The sequence below is a fragment of the Ranitomeya imitator genome, chromosome 2 (assembly GCF_032444005.1).
Source record: "Ranitomeya imitator isolate aRanImi1 chromosome 2, aRanImi1.pri, whole genome shotgun sequence".
Lineage (NCBI taxonomy): Eukaryota > Metazoa > Chordata > Amphibia > Anura > Dendrobatidae > Ranitomeya > Ranitomeya imitator.
Genome location: NC_091283.1, coordinates 48319028 through 48335853, shown reverse-complemented (window position 1 = coordinate 48335853; position 16826 = coordinate 48319028). Strand labels below are relative to the sequence as shown.

Sequence of the window (16826 nt, the reverse complement as noted above, 5' to 3'; positions counted from 1 at the left end):
TGGCACTGCAGAATAAAGGCAGATCATTTCCATATTACAGCGCTAAAAATCCAGCTATTTCAAACTGTGGTTTGTCCGTCACACGGATCACATAAACGTGCACTCAAAATTCTGCCATTTCTGGCCTCCCTTTAAATTTTGTTGCAGTGTGTTAGCGAAGTGATTGACACCAGATTGCTGTTAAAAATAGTTACCTACAGGCCAGCTATTTCAAACTGTGGTTTGTCCATCACATGGATCACATAAACGTGTGCTCAAAATGTTGCCATTTGTAGTGAAAATATTGTCCTCCATTTAAAATGGGTAAGGAGTGTGGCAAGGGATGGGGATCTGCACGTGATGGCGATGGTGCATGCAGAGGCCGAGGCCGTGGCCAAACTGAAATTGTTCCACAGCAAACACCTTCATCTTCTCGCCTGACCTTCCTGTCCCAGTTACTACGGGACTGCAGCACACTACTATTGAACCCAGAGCAGTGTCAAAAGGTTGTTGGTTGGATAGCGGATAATGCTTCCAGTCACTTTGTCAGCACCACCCTGTCTTTCAAATGGTCAAGTCTCAGTAGCCGTGAGTCTGGACTGCATATTTCTCACTCTTATCCTCCTTCCTCCCACCATGCCGAGTGCCCGGAGAAAACTGATCCCACACTTGGACACTCAGAAGAGCTGTTCACTTTTCCATTTACACATTCGGGCCTCTCGTAAAGCAGGGCAAGAGGAGATTGTATGTAGAGATGCTCAAATATTTAAGCAGCCACGGTTACATGAAGGCGATAATGGGAACGTGTCACAAGAGGTGGAAGATAATGAGACACAGTTGACAGAAAGTCAGGAGGAGGACCAGGGTGTGGAAGTGGAAGACGAGGTGGTGGATGATATTGTTACTGACCCAACTTGGCAAGAGGACATGCAGAGCGAGGACAGCAGCACACACGGTGAGGGAGGTGTAGCACTCCAACAGGCCGGAAGAAGCAGTGTGGTGGCCACATACAGAAGGCGGTCAACCATTCCCCGTAACACCGTACGTCTTCCCGTGCCTGGTTGGTTTTAAAAGACTCTGCCAATTACCCCAAAAAGGCCATTTGCACCACCTGCCAGGCCAGCATCAGCAGGGCTAGCAAAACTATTAGCCTCACCACCAGCATGATCAGGCACATGGCATCAAAGCACTCAACTTTGTGGGCCAAACCCCAAGGTCCAGGAACAGTGTCTACGGGTGGCACCACTGCTTCTTCCACTGTTGTGCGTGCAAGCCAATCCCCTGTCCATGGTGCATGCAAAGATGCCTTCTGCCCTGCACCTGTCCTTGCCCACACTCAACTAGCACCATCAGCAAGCACATCCTTGTCTCAGTGCAGTGTTCAGTTGTCCATACCTCAGTCCTTGGAACGCAAGCATAAATACATAGCCAACGCCCCACAGACCACACTACTAAATGTAGAGCTTGCGCTCTAAATGTTGCCTTTTAGGCTCATGGAGACGGAAGCTTTCCGCAACCTGATAGCGGTGGATGTCCCTCGGTACTTGGTCCCCAGCCACCAATATTTCTCCTGGTCTGCTGTCCCCGCATTACACAAGCACGTGTCCCACAACATTAGCCGTGCCCTCAATAATGGTGTTACTGGGAAAGTCCACCTCACCACAGAAACGTGGACAAGTGCTTGTGGGCAGGGATGGTACATCTCACTGATGGCACAGTGGAAGCCGGGACTCAGTCAGACCTTGGGATGGAACACGTCCTCACAACGCCGAGGATTGCGGGCCCTAGGTCAATCATGGTTGCCCACACAGTCTACAGCTCATGCACCTCATCATCCTCCTCATCCTCTTTTAGCCTCCATCTCCGAAATGACCACTTAGTGACAAGCTGGACGCACTGCAGCACTGCCTCAGCCAAGCAGCAACAGGCTGTGCTGAAGCTAATATGCTTATGTGACAAACCACACAATGCTGAAGAGTTGTGGACAGCTCTGAAAGAGTGGGCAGATCTGTGGATGACACCGCTGAACCTACAGCTAGACATGGTCGTGTTTGACAATGGCTGGAACCTGGTGGCATCTCTGAGGCGAGGGAAGCTCACACACGTACCATGCCTTGCCCATGTGCTTAACCTCGTGGTTCAGCAGTTTCTTAAAACCTACCCGGAGCTGCCAGATCTGCTTGTCAAAGTGTGCCACCTGTGTGCCCATTTTAGAAAGTCAGCTACAGCTTTCGCCATCCTTACTGTGCTTCAGCATTGTTTGCAGCTTCCGGCTCACCGACTGGTGTGTGATGTCCCTACGTGATGAAACTCTACACTGCAATTGTTGGAAAAAAATGGTGAGCAGAAGGGGCAGTTGTTGACTACCAGCATCAACAAGGCAGACGTTATTCAGTTCAGACTCCACACTAAGACCTCAGGAGTGGACATGGATATACCATATGTACCATCCTCTTAAAGTTTGGGGACTCCACCAAGATGGTGAACAGCAATGATGCCAAATTTGCGTCACCATCCCGCTGTTCTGTGTTCTGAAACTCTCTCTGCTCACAATCAAAGAGGATGCATTGCAGGCGGAGCATAATGAGATGAGCAAGGAACCATACAAGGTGATTACACACAGTCCAGCCTCATTTCATCCCAATGTGGATTGCGTGGCAATGAGGAGGAGAATGAACAGGAGTTAGTTTCAAGCGCTATCTACGATACTACCTGCACAATTGTCATACTGTTTATTCAGCGTGGATGGCCTGAGGACAGGGAGAAGGAGGAGGAGAGTATGGTCAGTCATCTTCTTGGTGAGGATACAGAAATCTTGGCTGTTAGCAGTCTGGCACGCATGGCTGAGTTTATGTTACGCTACCTTTCCCTTGACTCTAGCTTTCTCCAAATTTTGTGTGACAGTCATTATTGGTTCCTTACACTACTAGACCCACGCTGCAAGGAGAACTGTCTCTTATTCCCGAGGCAGACAGGTCTACTAAAATGGGGCAATACCAGAAGGCCATTGTTGCGGAATTATTTAAAAAATTGAAAACACTGGCGGCAGAGATCACAGTTCATTGGAAAATGAAGGAGTACAGGTGAGAGAGACACAACTCCAATGCAGCAGAGGCAGGGGAACACTGGCAAAGTTCTGGGAGAGTTTTCTCAGACCCTCCCATCGCACAGACCCTGAGACATGGGGTACTCTCACAAGGTGTATGCAAAGTTTTGGAAGATGCTGAGGGAATACATAGCTGACTGTACCAGTTTCCTCCTGTGTCTTATAATTATTGGGTATCCAAGCTGGACACGTGGCATGAACTGGATCTCTACACCTTGGAGGTTCTGGCCTACCCTGCTGCTAGCATTTTGTCAGTGCGGGTTCTTAGTGTTGCTGGTGGAATTATAACTGATAAGTACATCCGCCTGTCAACTGAAAATGCTGACAGGCTGACTCTTATACAAATGAACAAGGACTGGATTTGGCCAGACTTCTCAACACCACCGAATGATTGCAGCGTAACATAAACTCAAATACAGTGTCTTTTTTTGGGAGGGCACATGGGTATATGCTTCCTGATTTTGGCTATTTGCTGTTGTCCTCTTCCTTCTCCTTATCGTCATCCTCCACCACCATATCACCAGGGTGACCATGGTCCGTGATGCAACACCCATACAATTTTTAAAAAAGGGTGTTTATGATGCCTGTAAAAAAAAATTGGTACACAGTATGCTCAAGTATACCCCCCAGGGGTAAATGTTTGTCAGCCCATACACTAAGTTCATGGGCATTACAAGTATAGGAGACCAGCTCCTTTCTAAAGGGAACATTTTTTGATGAGGCCCTCCTCCATGTCTCTTCCAAGGGGCATTAGCGTGCCTCCAAATTTTTGCAGCCCTTGCATTCACTGTATAGGCAAACACTATGAGTGTTAGGAGTCGAGTTTCCTCTGCTGCACAGGGGGAATCTCGATCCGTGTCTGCTGCGGTCTCCCATTCGGTATCGGCCGCAGTGGGCTCTGCTCAGCGGAGACGTCGCTCCCAGCGTCTCGCTGGGGCTGATTCAGTGCATAGGGTCACTACTGCCTTTTCTGGCTTTCCTATGGTACCCTGCACTGATCTGCGGCGAGCGAGCGAGCCTCTCTGGGACTAAGTCCTTGTTTACTCACACTGAGCATGCCCAGGGCAGGGTCTCCCATTGGAGGTCGAGGGCCACATGTTCGGTCACATGCTCAGGTGCTGCAGTACATTCCATTGGTCCTTCTGGAAGGTCCTGAAAGGGCAAAACATGCTCAGGTACTGCAGCACTTTCCATTGGTCCTTCTGGAAGGTCCTGAAAGGGCAAAAACTTCAGTAGCAGCTTCCTGTGCTGCAACTATATAAACTGCGCATGACCGCACGGCCATGCGCTAGTATTGTCTTATGTTATGTGCTTTGCGCCAGTGTGGTCACATGTATGTGTGTTCAGGGACCCGGCTGAAATAAGCCCCTAGAATGCTGGCTCCTCCAGCAAGGAGATTGAGTCTGAGTGTATTCAGGGACCCGGGTGAAATAAGCCCCTAGAATGCTGGCTCCTCCGGCGAGGAGTTTTGTGTGTTTGTGTGACCACTGACTGCTCTCTGTTTGGGCAGTTAGCCTGTGCCTCTGTGGAGTCTAACAGGGCACAGTGCTTTCCTTTCACGGCTACTCAGTGAATTAACTGAGTTAGTCTATACCGCCATATAGCTCCGCCGTTTGCTAGCAGCATGTACTCCTGCACGGTGGACCCCGGGCTGCGAACGCTCCAATATCAATAAACATCTCTATTTACTCGGTGCGTTCCGCTAGCCCTAACAGAATACTAGCGCCAGGGTCTGGCTAGTAAATGGCGGACATTCAGCAATCTTTGCGGTATATCCAGCAGCTGGAGGGTAGGTTGGCGGCTCTCGAGAGCTCAACCTCAGCTGTGGATGTTACCGCAGTTGCTGTGCAGGCTGCTAGCGTGGCTGCAGCAACCTTGTCCACTGCCACCCCTGTTCCGACGTTATCTTGCCTCCCGCTGCCAGAAAAATTTTCTGGAAATAGCAAAACTTGTAGGGGATTCGTGAGTCAGTGCTCTATTCACCTCGAGCTCCTGGCTGCACGTTTTCCTACAGAGCGGGCTAAGGTGGGATTTATTGTGTCTCTTTTGTCGGACAGGGCGTTGGAGTGGGCTACGCCGCTTTGGGAGCGTGGTGATCATGTGGTGCAGAGTGCTCCGTTGTTCCTGAGCACTCTGAAAAAGGTCTTTTTAGGACCTCAAGTCACCCATGACACAGCGCTCCAACTACTGGCATTAACTCAGGGTGAGTCCTTGGTCAGACAATTTTCCGTCCGCTTCCGTACTTTAGCTTCCGAGCTGGAGTGGTCGGATAAAGCCCTTATCCCCATATTTTGGAGGGGCCTGGCTGACCACATTAAGGACGCTCTGGCCACTAGGGAGATTCCTGCCACACTGGAGGAGTTAATAACTGTCTCTACTCGTATCGACCTCCGTTTTAACGAGCTGAGGTTGGAGCGAGCCCAGTGTAGGCAGAGGTTTCGGCTGGCTCCCACCTTCGCCAAACCTTTGGAATCTCCAGTCCAGGCATCCGAGTCACATGAGGCCTTGGAGGTGACACGAGCGGGATCCAAGTCTCAGTCTGCCCGTGCACATAAGGTCCGTCATGTTTGCCAGCAGTCAGGACACCTTGCCTCCAAGGGTCCTCAGCGGTCGGGGAAACGTCAGCATCTAGTGGCAGTTGGAGGAGGTACACTAGACACGGCGACGTTTGCCTCAAAGTTGTCCTTCAAGGGGACAATTACCATAGGCCCATCCACTCTTATGGTCGAGCTATGCGTGGATTCTGGGGCAGAGGGTAACTTTATGTCTTCCGCTTTTGCCCAGCATCACGCAATACCCTTGGTGATGCTCGCCAAGCCGGTAACCGTTCGAGTGCTAAATGGGTCAACACTACCTTCACAGATTACACACCAAACTATTCCTTTCACGCTATCTGTGTCTCCATCACATCAGGAGATAATCTCCCTATTAGTCATTCCTGAGGGAATTGATGAGGTCCTGTTGGGGATACCATGGCTTCGCTACCATTCTCCTCATATTGAGTGGTCCTCTGGGAGAATTTTGGGATGGAGTAAATCTTGTGAGGGTAGATGTCTGAGGGAGTGCGTTCAGGTTGCTACTACACAGGTACCCGCAGATCTTTACTCTCTCCCCAAGCACTATTGGCCCTATGCAGATGTGTTCTCCAAAAGAGCTGCGGAGACCCTTCCGCCTCACCGCCCCTATGACTGTCCTATTGACCTCTTGCCTGGTGCTGAGCCTCCCCGGGGTCGAGTCTATCCGTTATCTCTCCCGGAGACGGAGGCAATGTCCCAGTACATCCAGGAGAATCTGGCAAGAGGATTCATTAGGAAGTCAGTGTCACCGGCAGGGGCAGGGTTCTTCTTCGTACAGAAGAAGACTGGAGACTTACGTCCATGCATAGACTACAGGGGTCTTAATGCCATCACCGTTAAGAACAAGTACCCACTACCCCTGATATCTGAGCTGTTTGATAGGCTACGGGGAGCGAGGGTATTTACAAAGTTAGATCTGCGGGGTGCTTACAACCTGATTCGCATCTGTGAGGGGGATGAATGGAAGACGGCTTTTAACACCAGGGATGGGCACTATGAATATCTGGTGATGCCCTTCGGGCTCTGTAATGCCCCAGCCATTTTCCAAGACTTTGTGAACGACATCTTCCGGGATATGCTCACCACCTCGGTCGTAGTCTATCTGGATGATATTCTCATCTTCTCTCCAGATATTGACTCCCATCGGAGAGATGTTCGCAAAGTCTTCGACCTCTTACGGGCAAACTCCCTCTACGCCAAGTTGGAGAAGTGTGTGTTTGAGCAGGAGTCCTTACCTTTCCTTGGTTATATCATCTCTGCCCAGGGTTTGGCTATGGATCCTGCCAAGCTACAGGCTGTAATGGACTGGCAGGAACCCCATTCTCTTAAAGCGGTGCAGCGATTTATGGGGTTCATTAATTACTATCGCCAGTTCATTCCACACTTCTCAACTTTGGTAGCTCCCTTGGTTGCCCTCACCTAGCGCTCCCATCCTACATCGCCCCGATGTTGATAAGCCATTTATCTTGGAGGTGGATGCCTCATCCGTTGGTGCTGGAGCAGTCCTTTTCCAAAAGGATGCTCAAGGTCGGAAGCATCCTTGCTTCTTCTTCTCCAAGACCTTCACACCAGCAGAGAGGAATTATTCCATCGGGGACAGGGAGTTGCTGGCCATGAAGTTGGCTTTTTCGGAGTGGAGACATCTCTTGGAGGGAGCTCGCTTTCCCTTCCAAGTCTTTACTGACCACAAGAACTTGGTGTATCTGCAAACGTCCCAGCGGCTGAATTCTCGCCAGGCTAGATGGTCCCTGTTCTTCTCCCGGTTCCTTTTTACTCTCCATTTCTCCATTTCCTCTCTGGGGAGAAGAACGTTCGTGCTGACGCTCCGTGGTGTCATCGGAGGAGGAGGAGCCTCGGCTTATTGTCCCTTCTGAGAGCCTGAGAACTGTAGCTCCGGTTTCGCTAGAGTCTGTGCCCCTGGGCAAGACTTTCGTACCAGCTAACTTGCGACCGGAGGTTCTCTCTTGGGCTCACTCCTCCAGAGTGGGTGGGCATTTTGGGACCAAGAGGACATCTGAGCTTCTGGCGAGAACATACTGGTGGCCGCATATGGCCCGAGATGTCAAGGACTATATTCAGGCGTGTGTTTCTTGCGCCCAGAATCGGTCTCCTCGGCAACGGCCTGCTGGGTTGCTTTACCCTCTACCGGTGGCAGACAGGCCCTGGGAGATGGTCGGGATGGACTTTGTGGTGTGTCTACCCAAGTCGCGTGGCTGCTCCATTATTTGGGTTGTCACCGACCATTTCTCCAAGATGGTGCATTTGGTGCCGCTTCCTCGGTTACCCTCAGCACGGGCCTTGATGGTGTTGTTCATTAAACACGTTTTCCGTTTGTATGGTATGCCTGATAAAATTGTCAGCGATCGGGGTCCCCAGTTCGCATCTCGGTTTTGGAGAGAGCTCTGCCGTTTACTCAGCATAGAGTTAAACCTCTCCTCTGCATACCATCCCGAGACGAATGGGTTGGTGGAGAGAACCAACCAGACTCTGGTGACATATTTGCGACATTTCGTCTCTGCTAGGCAGGATGACTGGGCATCTTTGCTACCTTGGGCGGAATTTGCCCTGAACAACGCCGTAGCCGATTCCACTGGTCAAACTCCTTTTCTACTTAATTACGGCCAGCATCCGCGGGTCCCTGTGCCCATGCCCGTGTCATCCACCGATTCTAGGGTGGCAGACTGGGCGGTGGAGGCACGTGACATCTGGGACCGCACACAGGATGCCATCCGGGCCTCCAAGGAGAGAATGAGGGTTTCGGCTGATACACACCGGCGCCCCGCTCCGGTCTTTGCTCCTGGAGACTTAGTGTGGCTCTCCGCCCGTAACATCAGGCTGCGAGTTGAGTCCACTAAGTTTGCTCCTCGCTACATTGGCCCGTTTAAGGTTCTGGAACAGGTCAACCCTGTGGTCTACCGTTTGGCTATTCCTCCACGCCTTGGTATAACCGATACTTTCCACATTTCCCTCTTAAAGCCCGTTCATTTGTCCCGGTTTTCCGAGTCATCTGCTGGGACATCGGGTTCATCCACGGATGAGTTTGAGGTGAATGCTATTGTGGGGTGCAAGGTGGTACGTGGCAAGAAATTTTATCTGGTGGACTGGAAGCACTATAGTGCTTTTAATTGTGTTTTAAATTTTGTGCCAATAAAATTTGTATTTTGTTATATTGTGTTGGGTGGTGTGCATTTTATAGTGGAGTCTTTTTTCTTTGTTTTTGTATTTAGGTTTTTTTCACTACTTTGCACCCCCTATATATATATACCAGCTTTATGGCGGTGCACCAGTTGCTTTTTGTATAATATGGATTGATGCAGGCCTGACTCTGTATAGCAGGTCTTTCTTTTCTGGTTGCACGCACCCTATTATGGGGTTTGGAGATTTATAATTTGTTTATACTTTCTTATAGCCTGCCATTGGTGTGGTGTCCATCATGGACTGGGACGCTCGAGAAGCTGCTTGGCGTGCTGAATCTGCTAATGTCTTCTCCTCTGGGGAAACGTACACACCTGGATCTGAATTTTCTACTCTGTCATCTGAGCTTACTGCTGCCCATAGATTGGGGATCAGATTATGGTGGAATACCCGTAGTTTAGAGGAGTACATTAAGGCGAACATTGTGCCTCGGGGCCTGAGGGTTCCGATTTATCCTGCATGGGAGCCCACTGTGGCCTTCCGCTCCACATGGGAACAGGGTTTACTACGCTGTTCTAATATTATTATGAACATGCTCCTTGAGCATGATAGGGAGTTACTAGTGAGTACTAAAAATCACATCAAGGACCTGGAGTCTAAATTGCTTAAATTTGATGATAAGACGCAAGTCCAGCCCTTTAAGGGGAGATTGAAAGACATCTTGGATAAATACGATCATGACATTAGAGACAAGAAAAGATCTAAATTCTTCAGGGATCGGAAGGACTTTGACTCCCAACAGGCGTTCCAGTGGAGGCATCAGGGTAATCGCAGACAGGGATTCCAGCCCCCCAAACCCCTTGGGACTGTACAAGGACCTCTCAGGGGAGAACAAACATCAGGGAGTGATTTTTTATCATCAGCCGAAAGCGAACCCGACGTAGGGTCAGAAGGGGCCGCAAGCGCCGCTCAGCTACCGCAGCGATTCACCAGATTCGGGAGCCGCAGGATACCGAACTTGAGGAAACACAAATATTACCACAAATAGAGCCAGGGTTGGAATCCGCAGTCCCACCATCTGACCTTCAAGGACCATCAGGTAAATTGCAGGTTATTAACCTGTCTGATCATCAGCTTACTCCGGTGGAGCTTTCGGTGTTGCAAAGAGGCTTAACATTTTCTCCCGTACAAACTATTGATAAATTTACACTTGTCAAAGACTTGTACTTGTTTTGTAGGGGTTTGGTTCTGCAAGTTTTGCACAGTAGGCCACTGGCTATGGAGGGACTGGACCGGACGGACCAACGGGTACTTCAAGATTTATTACAACTGCTACAGGAGGAACCCATAGATGATGGTAAGACCCGATTTCCACATAGAAATAGGTCAGTCATGACTCCACCTTTTTCTTTGGTGCCGGCAATCAGAGTATTCTTTGAGCTAGTCAAGAAGGATATTCTTGCATTGCGTCCATTCTCACGTATACCTGATAACCTCCATAGAGAAGAGAAGCGGGCTATTACTAATTTGCAGTCTAATCCTGCCTTCCTAATCAAGGAGGCCGATAAGGGGGGGAATGTGGTCCTATGGCCACATACCCTCTACCTAGAGGAGGCCCATCGTCAATTGGACAATGCCCGCTTTTATAGGAGGTTGCCATCTGATCCAACAGGGGTCTTCTCTACTAGGTTAAGGGGTCTTCTGGATAGGGCCAAGGATTTGGGAATTATCAACAGCCATGAATTTGATTTTATGTGGGTCGAGCATCCAACCAAAGCTACCTTTTACATGTTACCTAAGGTGCATAAAGATCTTTGTAGACCTCCTGGCCGCCCTATTGTGGCCAGTATTGGTAGCTTATGTGAGAAAATTTGTACATATGTGAATCATTTTCTCCAGCCGTTGGTCAGAACATTACCATCTTTTATATTGGATTCCTCTAACTTTATCAAGAAGTGCCATGAGATTACGTTGTTACCTGGGGCCTTTTTGGTCACATGTGATGTAGAGGCCCTCTATTCAAATATTGACCACAGCGATGCTGTCACGGCAGTTTTGCATTTTCTGGATCTGCTAGGACATTCTGACAGAATGCACGACTCGCTGATAGTGGATCTTGTGGAGTTCATTCTTAAACATAATTACTTCACATTTGATAGGACATATTATCTCCAGACATCAGGTGTGGCAATGGGGGCCAAATGTGCCCCGGCTCTCGCCAATCTATTTTTGGGATGGTGGGAGGTGACCATGGTCTATTTATTGGATATGTTTAGGGATAAAGTGCATCATTGGATGCGCTTTATTGATGATGTGTTCTTTGTGTGGTCCGGGACGGAAACAGAATGCAGGGAATTTATGGAACTGTTGAACAACAACTCTCACAACATTTTTCTTACCTATACAATATCTTCCTCCTCAGCCACGTTTCTGGATTTGGAAATTATGGTGGAAAATGGCGCTGTTCTAACCAAGCTATACCGTAAGGCAACAGCAACCAATAGCCTCCTCGACTTTAGAAGTTTTCATCCCCAACATACGAAATATGGAGTCCCAATTGGGCAATTTTTAAGATCAAGAAGAAACTGTACACGTGAGGAGGACTTCCGTTCTGAAGCTCGGACGCTCACTTCCCGATTTAGGGATAGAAATTATCCTCAGAGATGTATATCCCAAGCATTCCAAAGGGCTAAGGCCCACACACAGGAGTCTCTTCTGGACAATAAGCATAAGGTACGAGATTATGTCCCAAAATTTATAATCAACTACAACACTCATTGGCCGCAAATAGGTAATATATTGCGGAAACATTGGGGCATATTAACTACGGACCTAAACACTTCTAATATTGTCGGAGAGCGTCCCCTTCTTGTGGCTAGAAGGGCACCCAATCTAAGAGACCTGTTGGTTAACAGCCACTATAAGCGGCAGACTACCAGACTCAATCGAGGGATTAGGCTTAGGGGTTCATTCCCATGTGGGGATTGTAATATCTGTCCCCACATGGGCACATGTAGAGATGGTTTTGACAATCCTATTGATGGTAAGCGGTTTCGTCTTAAGGGATATATTAATTGCAAGACTAGACATGTCATCTATGCCTTAGTTTGTCCATGCCAACTGGTCTATGTTGGCCAGACCTCCCAAGAACTGAGACGCAGGATACAGAAACATTTCTCCACCATTAATTTGGCCAGTAGTGATATTGGTAAAGGGAGGACTCTCAATCCGGTGGCGGCCCATTTTTTGGCACACCATTCGGGTAGTGTTTCCAACATACGGGTGGTGGGTCTGGAAAAGATTACTATTTCTGAGAGAGGGGGTTCTCCGAAGAAAAGGCTACTTCAGGCTGAATCACGCTGGATATTTAATTTGGGTTCTATCGCCCCCGCAGGTCTAAACGAAGAGCTTCTATTCACCGGGTTCTTGGGTTGAAGGAGCGACTATTCTTGGATGGACCATCTTATATACAGATTTCCTTGAAGCTAAATTTGGAGGGAAGAACCATCTTATATACAGATTTCCTTGAAGCTAAATTTGGAGGGAAGAAAACAGGGTGGCTCTATATTCCATCTCTATATTCTATCTCTTTACCTACAAGGACTGCTGGAGGATGAGAGTATATCGTGGATATGGATTCCTACTGGTGGTCATGCGATTTGGAGGGGATTTTTGCTACCCACAGGATGGACCTTATGACTGGTTATTTGAAGTTGTACCTATTTTCATCCATCTATTCTGATGCTATTTATTGGTGTTATTGGAATCTAAGGAGTGCATGTCTATATTGGCTCAGGGGATACATTGTGCTCCTTTTGGCCTTGGCTCATGGGGTTCCTTATAGTAATAGGTTTTTTTTTTTTGTCTTTTTTTCCCCCCTCCCCCTCCCCTTTTTGCATATTATATGCGTAATGTTGATATTATAATTGGGATTTATTGTAAGGACTCTCTTTCTATGCGTATTATATGTGTAATATTGATATGGTATCTGTGTTGGGGTTTTAATAGGAGAACAAATAAATGACTTAATATGTATTAAACTTTATATAATAAAAGGATTGTCTAATATGGTTTGTTCTACTTCTTATTGCTTTTGTGGGGAATGGATATGATTGGTGGGACTGCTTGATCCCCGGGGACCATATATGTGTGTATTGGATGGTTTGAAATTGTGTGTGTTGTGAATGTATACACTGGACGGTATTTCTATCTCCACAGGCTTGGATACATGGCCTCTTATGGGTTTGAGCCCTGGATATTATGCATAGAAGGGGCAAACTAGTTTGCTCTTTTTTATGCATACTTTCTCACTGCATGCATATATGGCCTATTTTCCTACCTATTGAGTTTTTGCTATTCCATCCATTTGTCATCTTTTGTACATCTATGTGCATGCTTCTTCCCTCCCTCTCCCTCTCCCTTTTTTTTTTTTTTTTTTTCCTTCCCCTCCTTTCCCCCCCCCCCTCCTTCCTCCTTTCCTCCCTCCCTTTTTGGGATTCTATTTATATTAAGTTGGCTGGTTCATGTCTTTATGGCAGTAATATCTTCACCTTGGGTATTTCCCTTATCGTCCTATATGGATATCATGACATTACAGTGTCTGCTCCTGCATCCTATTGGCTGCTTAGTATTCTGCCGCAGAGAATCCTGGACAGTGGTGAGTCATAGCCTCGCTCTCCAAGTCTGGTGTGAGCTGGTGCATCAGTCCAGTTTCCCTGATCATGTGTGGCTCCACACCGGTAGGCTATTCAATACTGATTGCATATGTATATATAATTTGCTATTGGCAGTGCTTTGTACTTCCCCTGACGAAGCCTCATTTGGGAGGCGATACACGTGGGGCCAAGTGCTTGTTTTATCCTCGGACATCCCTCAGCCTGCTCGCTTCAAAACGCTGGTTTGTATCTGCTTATGGCATTTTGTTTAGTCTTGTATGGTTCTGACTATCAGTGTCTACATGTATTTGGACTCCCCATGAGCCATTAGGCAGGGCACTTCTAAATCACATATGGTATACAGATTATTAAGTTTGTATCTGTGCCCCAGGCTCTAATATGGATGTTTTGTAGCTATTTTGTACCATGTAGGATTGCAAGCACTATAGTGCTTTTAATTGTGTTTTAAATTTTGTGCCAATAAAATTTGTATTTTGTTATATTGTGTTGGGTGGTGTGCATTTTATAGTGGAGTCTTTTTTCTTTGTTTTTGTATTATGGTGGACTGGAAGGGTCACGGCCCAGAGGATAGAACCTGGGAGCCTGTGGAGCACATTCGGGCTCCGCTACTTGTCGCAGCTTTTGAGTGTAGTGAGGCTCAAGGAGGGGGGCCCTAGGAGGGGGGGTAATGTTAGGAGTCGAGTTTCCTCTGCTGCACAGGGGGAATCTCGATCCGTGTCTGCTGCGGTCTCCCATTCGGTATCGGCCGCAGTGGGCTCTGCTCAGCGGAGACGTCGCTCCCAGCGTCTCGCTGGGGCTGATTCGGTGCATAGGGTCACTACTGCCTTTTCTGGCTTTCCTATGGTACCCTGCACTGATCTGCGGCAAGCAAGCCTTTCTGGGACTAAGTCCTTATTTACTCACACTGAGCATGCCCAGGGCAGGGTCTCCCATTGGAGGTCGAGGGCCACATGTTCGGTCACATGCTCAGGTGCTGCAGTACATTCCATTGGTCCTTCTGGAAGGTCCTGAAAGGGCAAAACATGCTCAGGTACTGCAGCACTTTCCATTGGTCCTTCTGGAAGGTCCTGAAAGGGCAAAAACTTCAGTAGCAGCTTCCTGTGCTGCAACTATATAAACTGCGCATGACCGCACGGCCATGCGCTAGTATTGTCTTATGTTATGTGCTTTGCGCCAGTGTGGTCACATGTATGTGTGTTCAGGGACCCGGCTGAAATAAGCCCCTAGAATGCTGGCTCCTCCGGCGAGGAGTTTTGTGTGTTTGTGTGACCACTGACTGCTCTCTGTTTGGGCAGTTAGCCTGTGCCTTTGTGGAGTCTAAGAGGGCACAGTGCTTTCCTTTCACGGCTACTCAGTGAATTAACTGAGTTAGTCTATACCGCCATATAGCTCCGCCGTTTGCTAGCAGCAGGTACTCCTGCACGGTGGACCCCGGGCTGCGAAAGCACCAATATCAATAAACATCTCTATTTACTCGGTGCGTTCCGCTAGCCCTAACAATGAGAGACCCACTTCTTAATAATGTAAACATTTTTTCATTAGGCCCTCCTCTATGTCTCTTCAAAGAAGCAATGGAGTTCCTCCAAATTTTGGCAGCCCTTGCATTCACTGCATAGGCAAACAATATGGGAGACCAACTTCCTAATAATGGGAACATTTTTTCGTGAGGCTCTCCTCTACGTCTCTTCAAAGGGGCATTGGAGTGCCACCAAATTTTTGGCAGCCCTTGCATTCACTTTATAACGAAACAGTATGGGAGACCCACTTCCGAATAATGGGAACATTGCTTTCAGGAGGCCCTCCTGTACGTCTCTTAAAAGGGGTATTGGGATGCGTTGGCCCTTTAAGAATAGTAAGGGCCGCCTGATACCCTATAAAAATAGGCTTTGTGTCTTTCAGAGTTCCTCCTTCATAATTGAAACAGGATGTGTCTGTTGATGTGTCACACACCCCATGGCCAGATAAGGTTGTAAAATGTTAAAATGACATTTCCCAGTGAATGCATTTGTCTTGGTTGAAAGCAATGCTAAAGTTCAAAAATGCATTAAAAACGCTACGTGTGAACATAAGCCCAAGTTATAGAGGAGCATTTTTGTGTTTGGTTATTTATTTAACCTTATATACAAGTCTGGAAAGGATGTTCCTGAGCATATTTCCCAGGAAAATCCACTTTAGTTCCGTTTTTGTATGTTTTATTGTGAGTCTGTAAAAGTGGTGTAAGACTCTGACAACATTGTTCACAGCAGTGACCTGGGACTCAGAAATCCTTCCCCATGTTGTTCCCATGTCATTTGAGCACTGTTCCCATCAATTTCCACAATTTCCAGTCCCTCTGCAGACCGCCAGGGCGGCCGCCGGAAATATGCTTGAGTTTCCCATAGACTTACATTGGGCTCGTTGCTCGGGTCGAGTACCCGAGCATTTCAATTTGCTCGACCTGAGCATTTTAGTACTCGCCCATCACTACAAGTCACCTGATCTGCTTTATCCAATATGCAAAACTTGTTGGAGTTGTGAAATCTGTATAAAAATGATGACATGGTCAAAAAACTCCCTTGCATAATAATTCTGCACGTTATCATCATCATCGGCAATCAATTATTGTAGATATTACTATAATTATATGGTTTGTATCCAGTGATATTGAATATTTGACATTAATATTATGGTAAAGTATAATATTTTTGCTATTATTCTAAGTTACTTAAACAACTTACCAAAATCTTTAGAAAAAAACTCTCCTGCTCCTATGTCTCCCCTGTCACTAAATGCGTCGCTGCAGTCCACCAATGCTTCCTTTACAGCATCGTACCCAATCAGTACTATGGTCCGATGGTTTGAAATATAGATGGTATAGACAGGTCCATACGTCTCACTTAGCTAGAGAGATATAAAAGTCTTAAAAACTGGTGAATGTGAATTTATCCTCCAAACAAGGCTGGTTTCACATTTGCGGTTGTGTCCGCAGCATTTCTACCGCATATATCCGCATGCGTTGTGTATGCCTATATTTAACATTAGGGACGCATGTGTTTTTAATTGTTAGCGTTTTGCCGCGTTTGACGTCGCTTGCATCATTTCGTCGTTTGCGGCTTGGCGCGGAAATGCAACATGTAGTAATTTTTAGAGGCGTCAATTTGCCGCCTGGAAATGCGTGTGTTTGATTTCGCAAGGTTTGCAACGAAAAAACGCATTGCTGTCTATATGAACGCACGCGTTCACAAGTACATGCTTTTGGTTGCGTTCATGAATGCATGCGTTTCACAAGATCAAAAGATGTCTAGACACTGATAAGCCACCCCCCCACATAGGAGGTGATAAAGGGAGGTAGTGGACATTTGCAGGTCACTACTC

General features: G+C 47.5%; 1 protein-coding gene across 1 annotated transcript in view; it reads right to left on the bottom strand.

The window, feature by feature from the left end:
* LOC138661764 (cytochrome P450 2C8-like) overlaps positions 1-16826 on the bottom strand; it is an 86093-nt gene that overhangs the window by 62672 nt on the left and 6595 nt on the right. The window contains exon 2 of the mRNA XM_069746662.1: positions 16190-16352. Within this exon, the coding sequence (XP_069602763.1) occupies positions 16190-16352 (163 nt within the window). The remainder of the gene's footprint in view (positions 1-16189; positions 16353-16826) is intronic.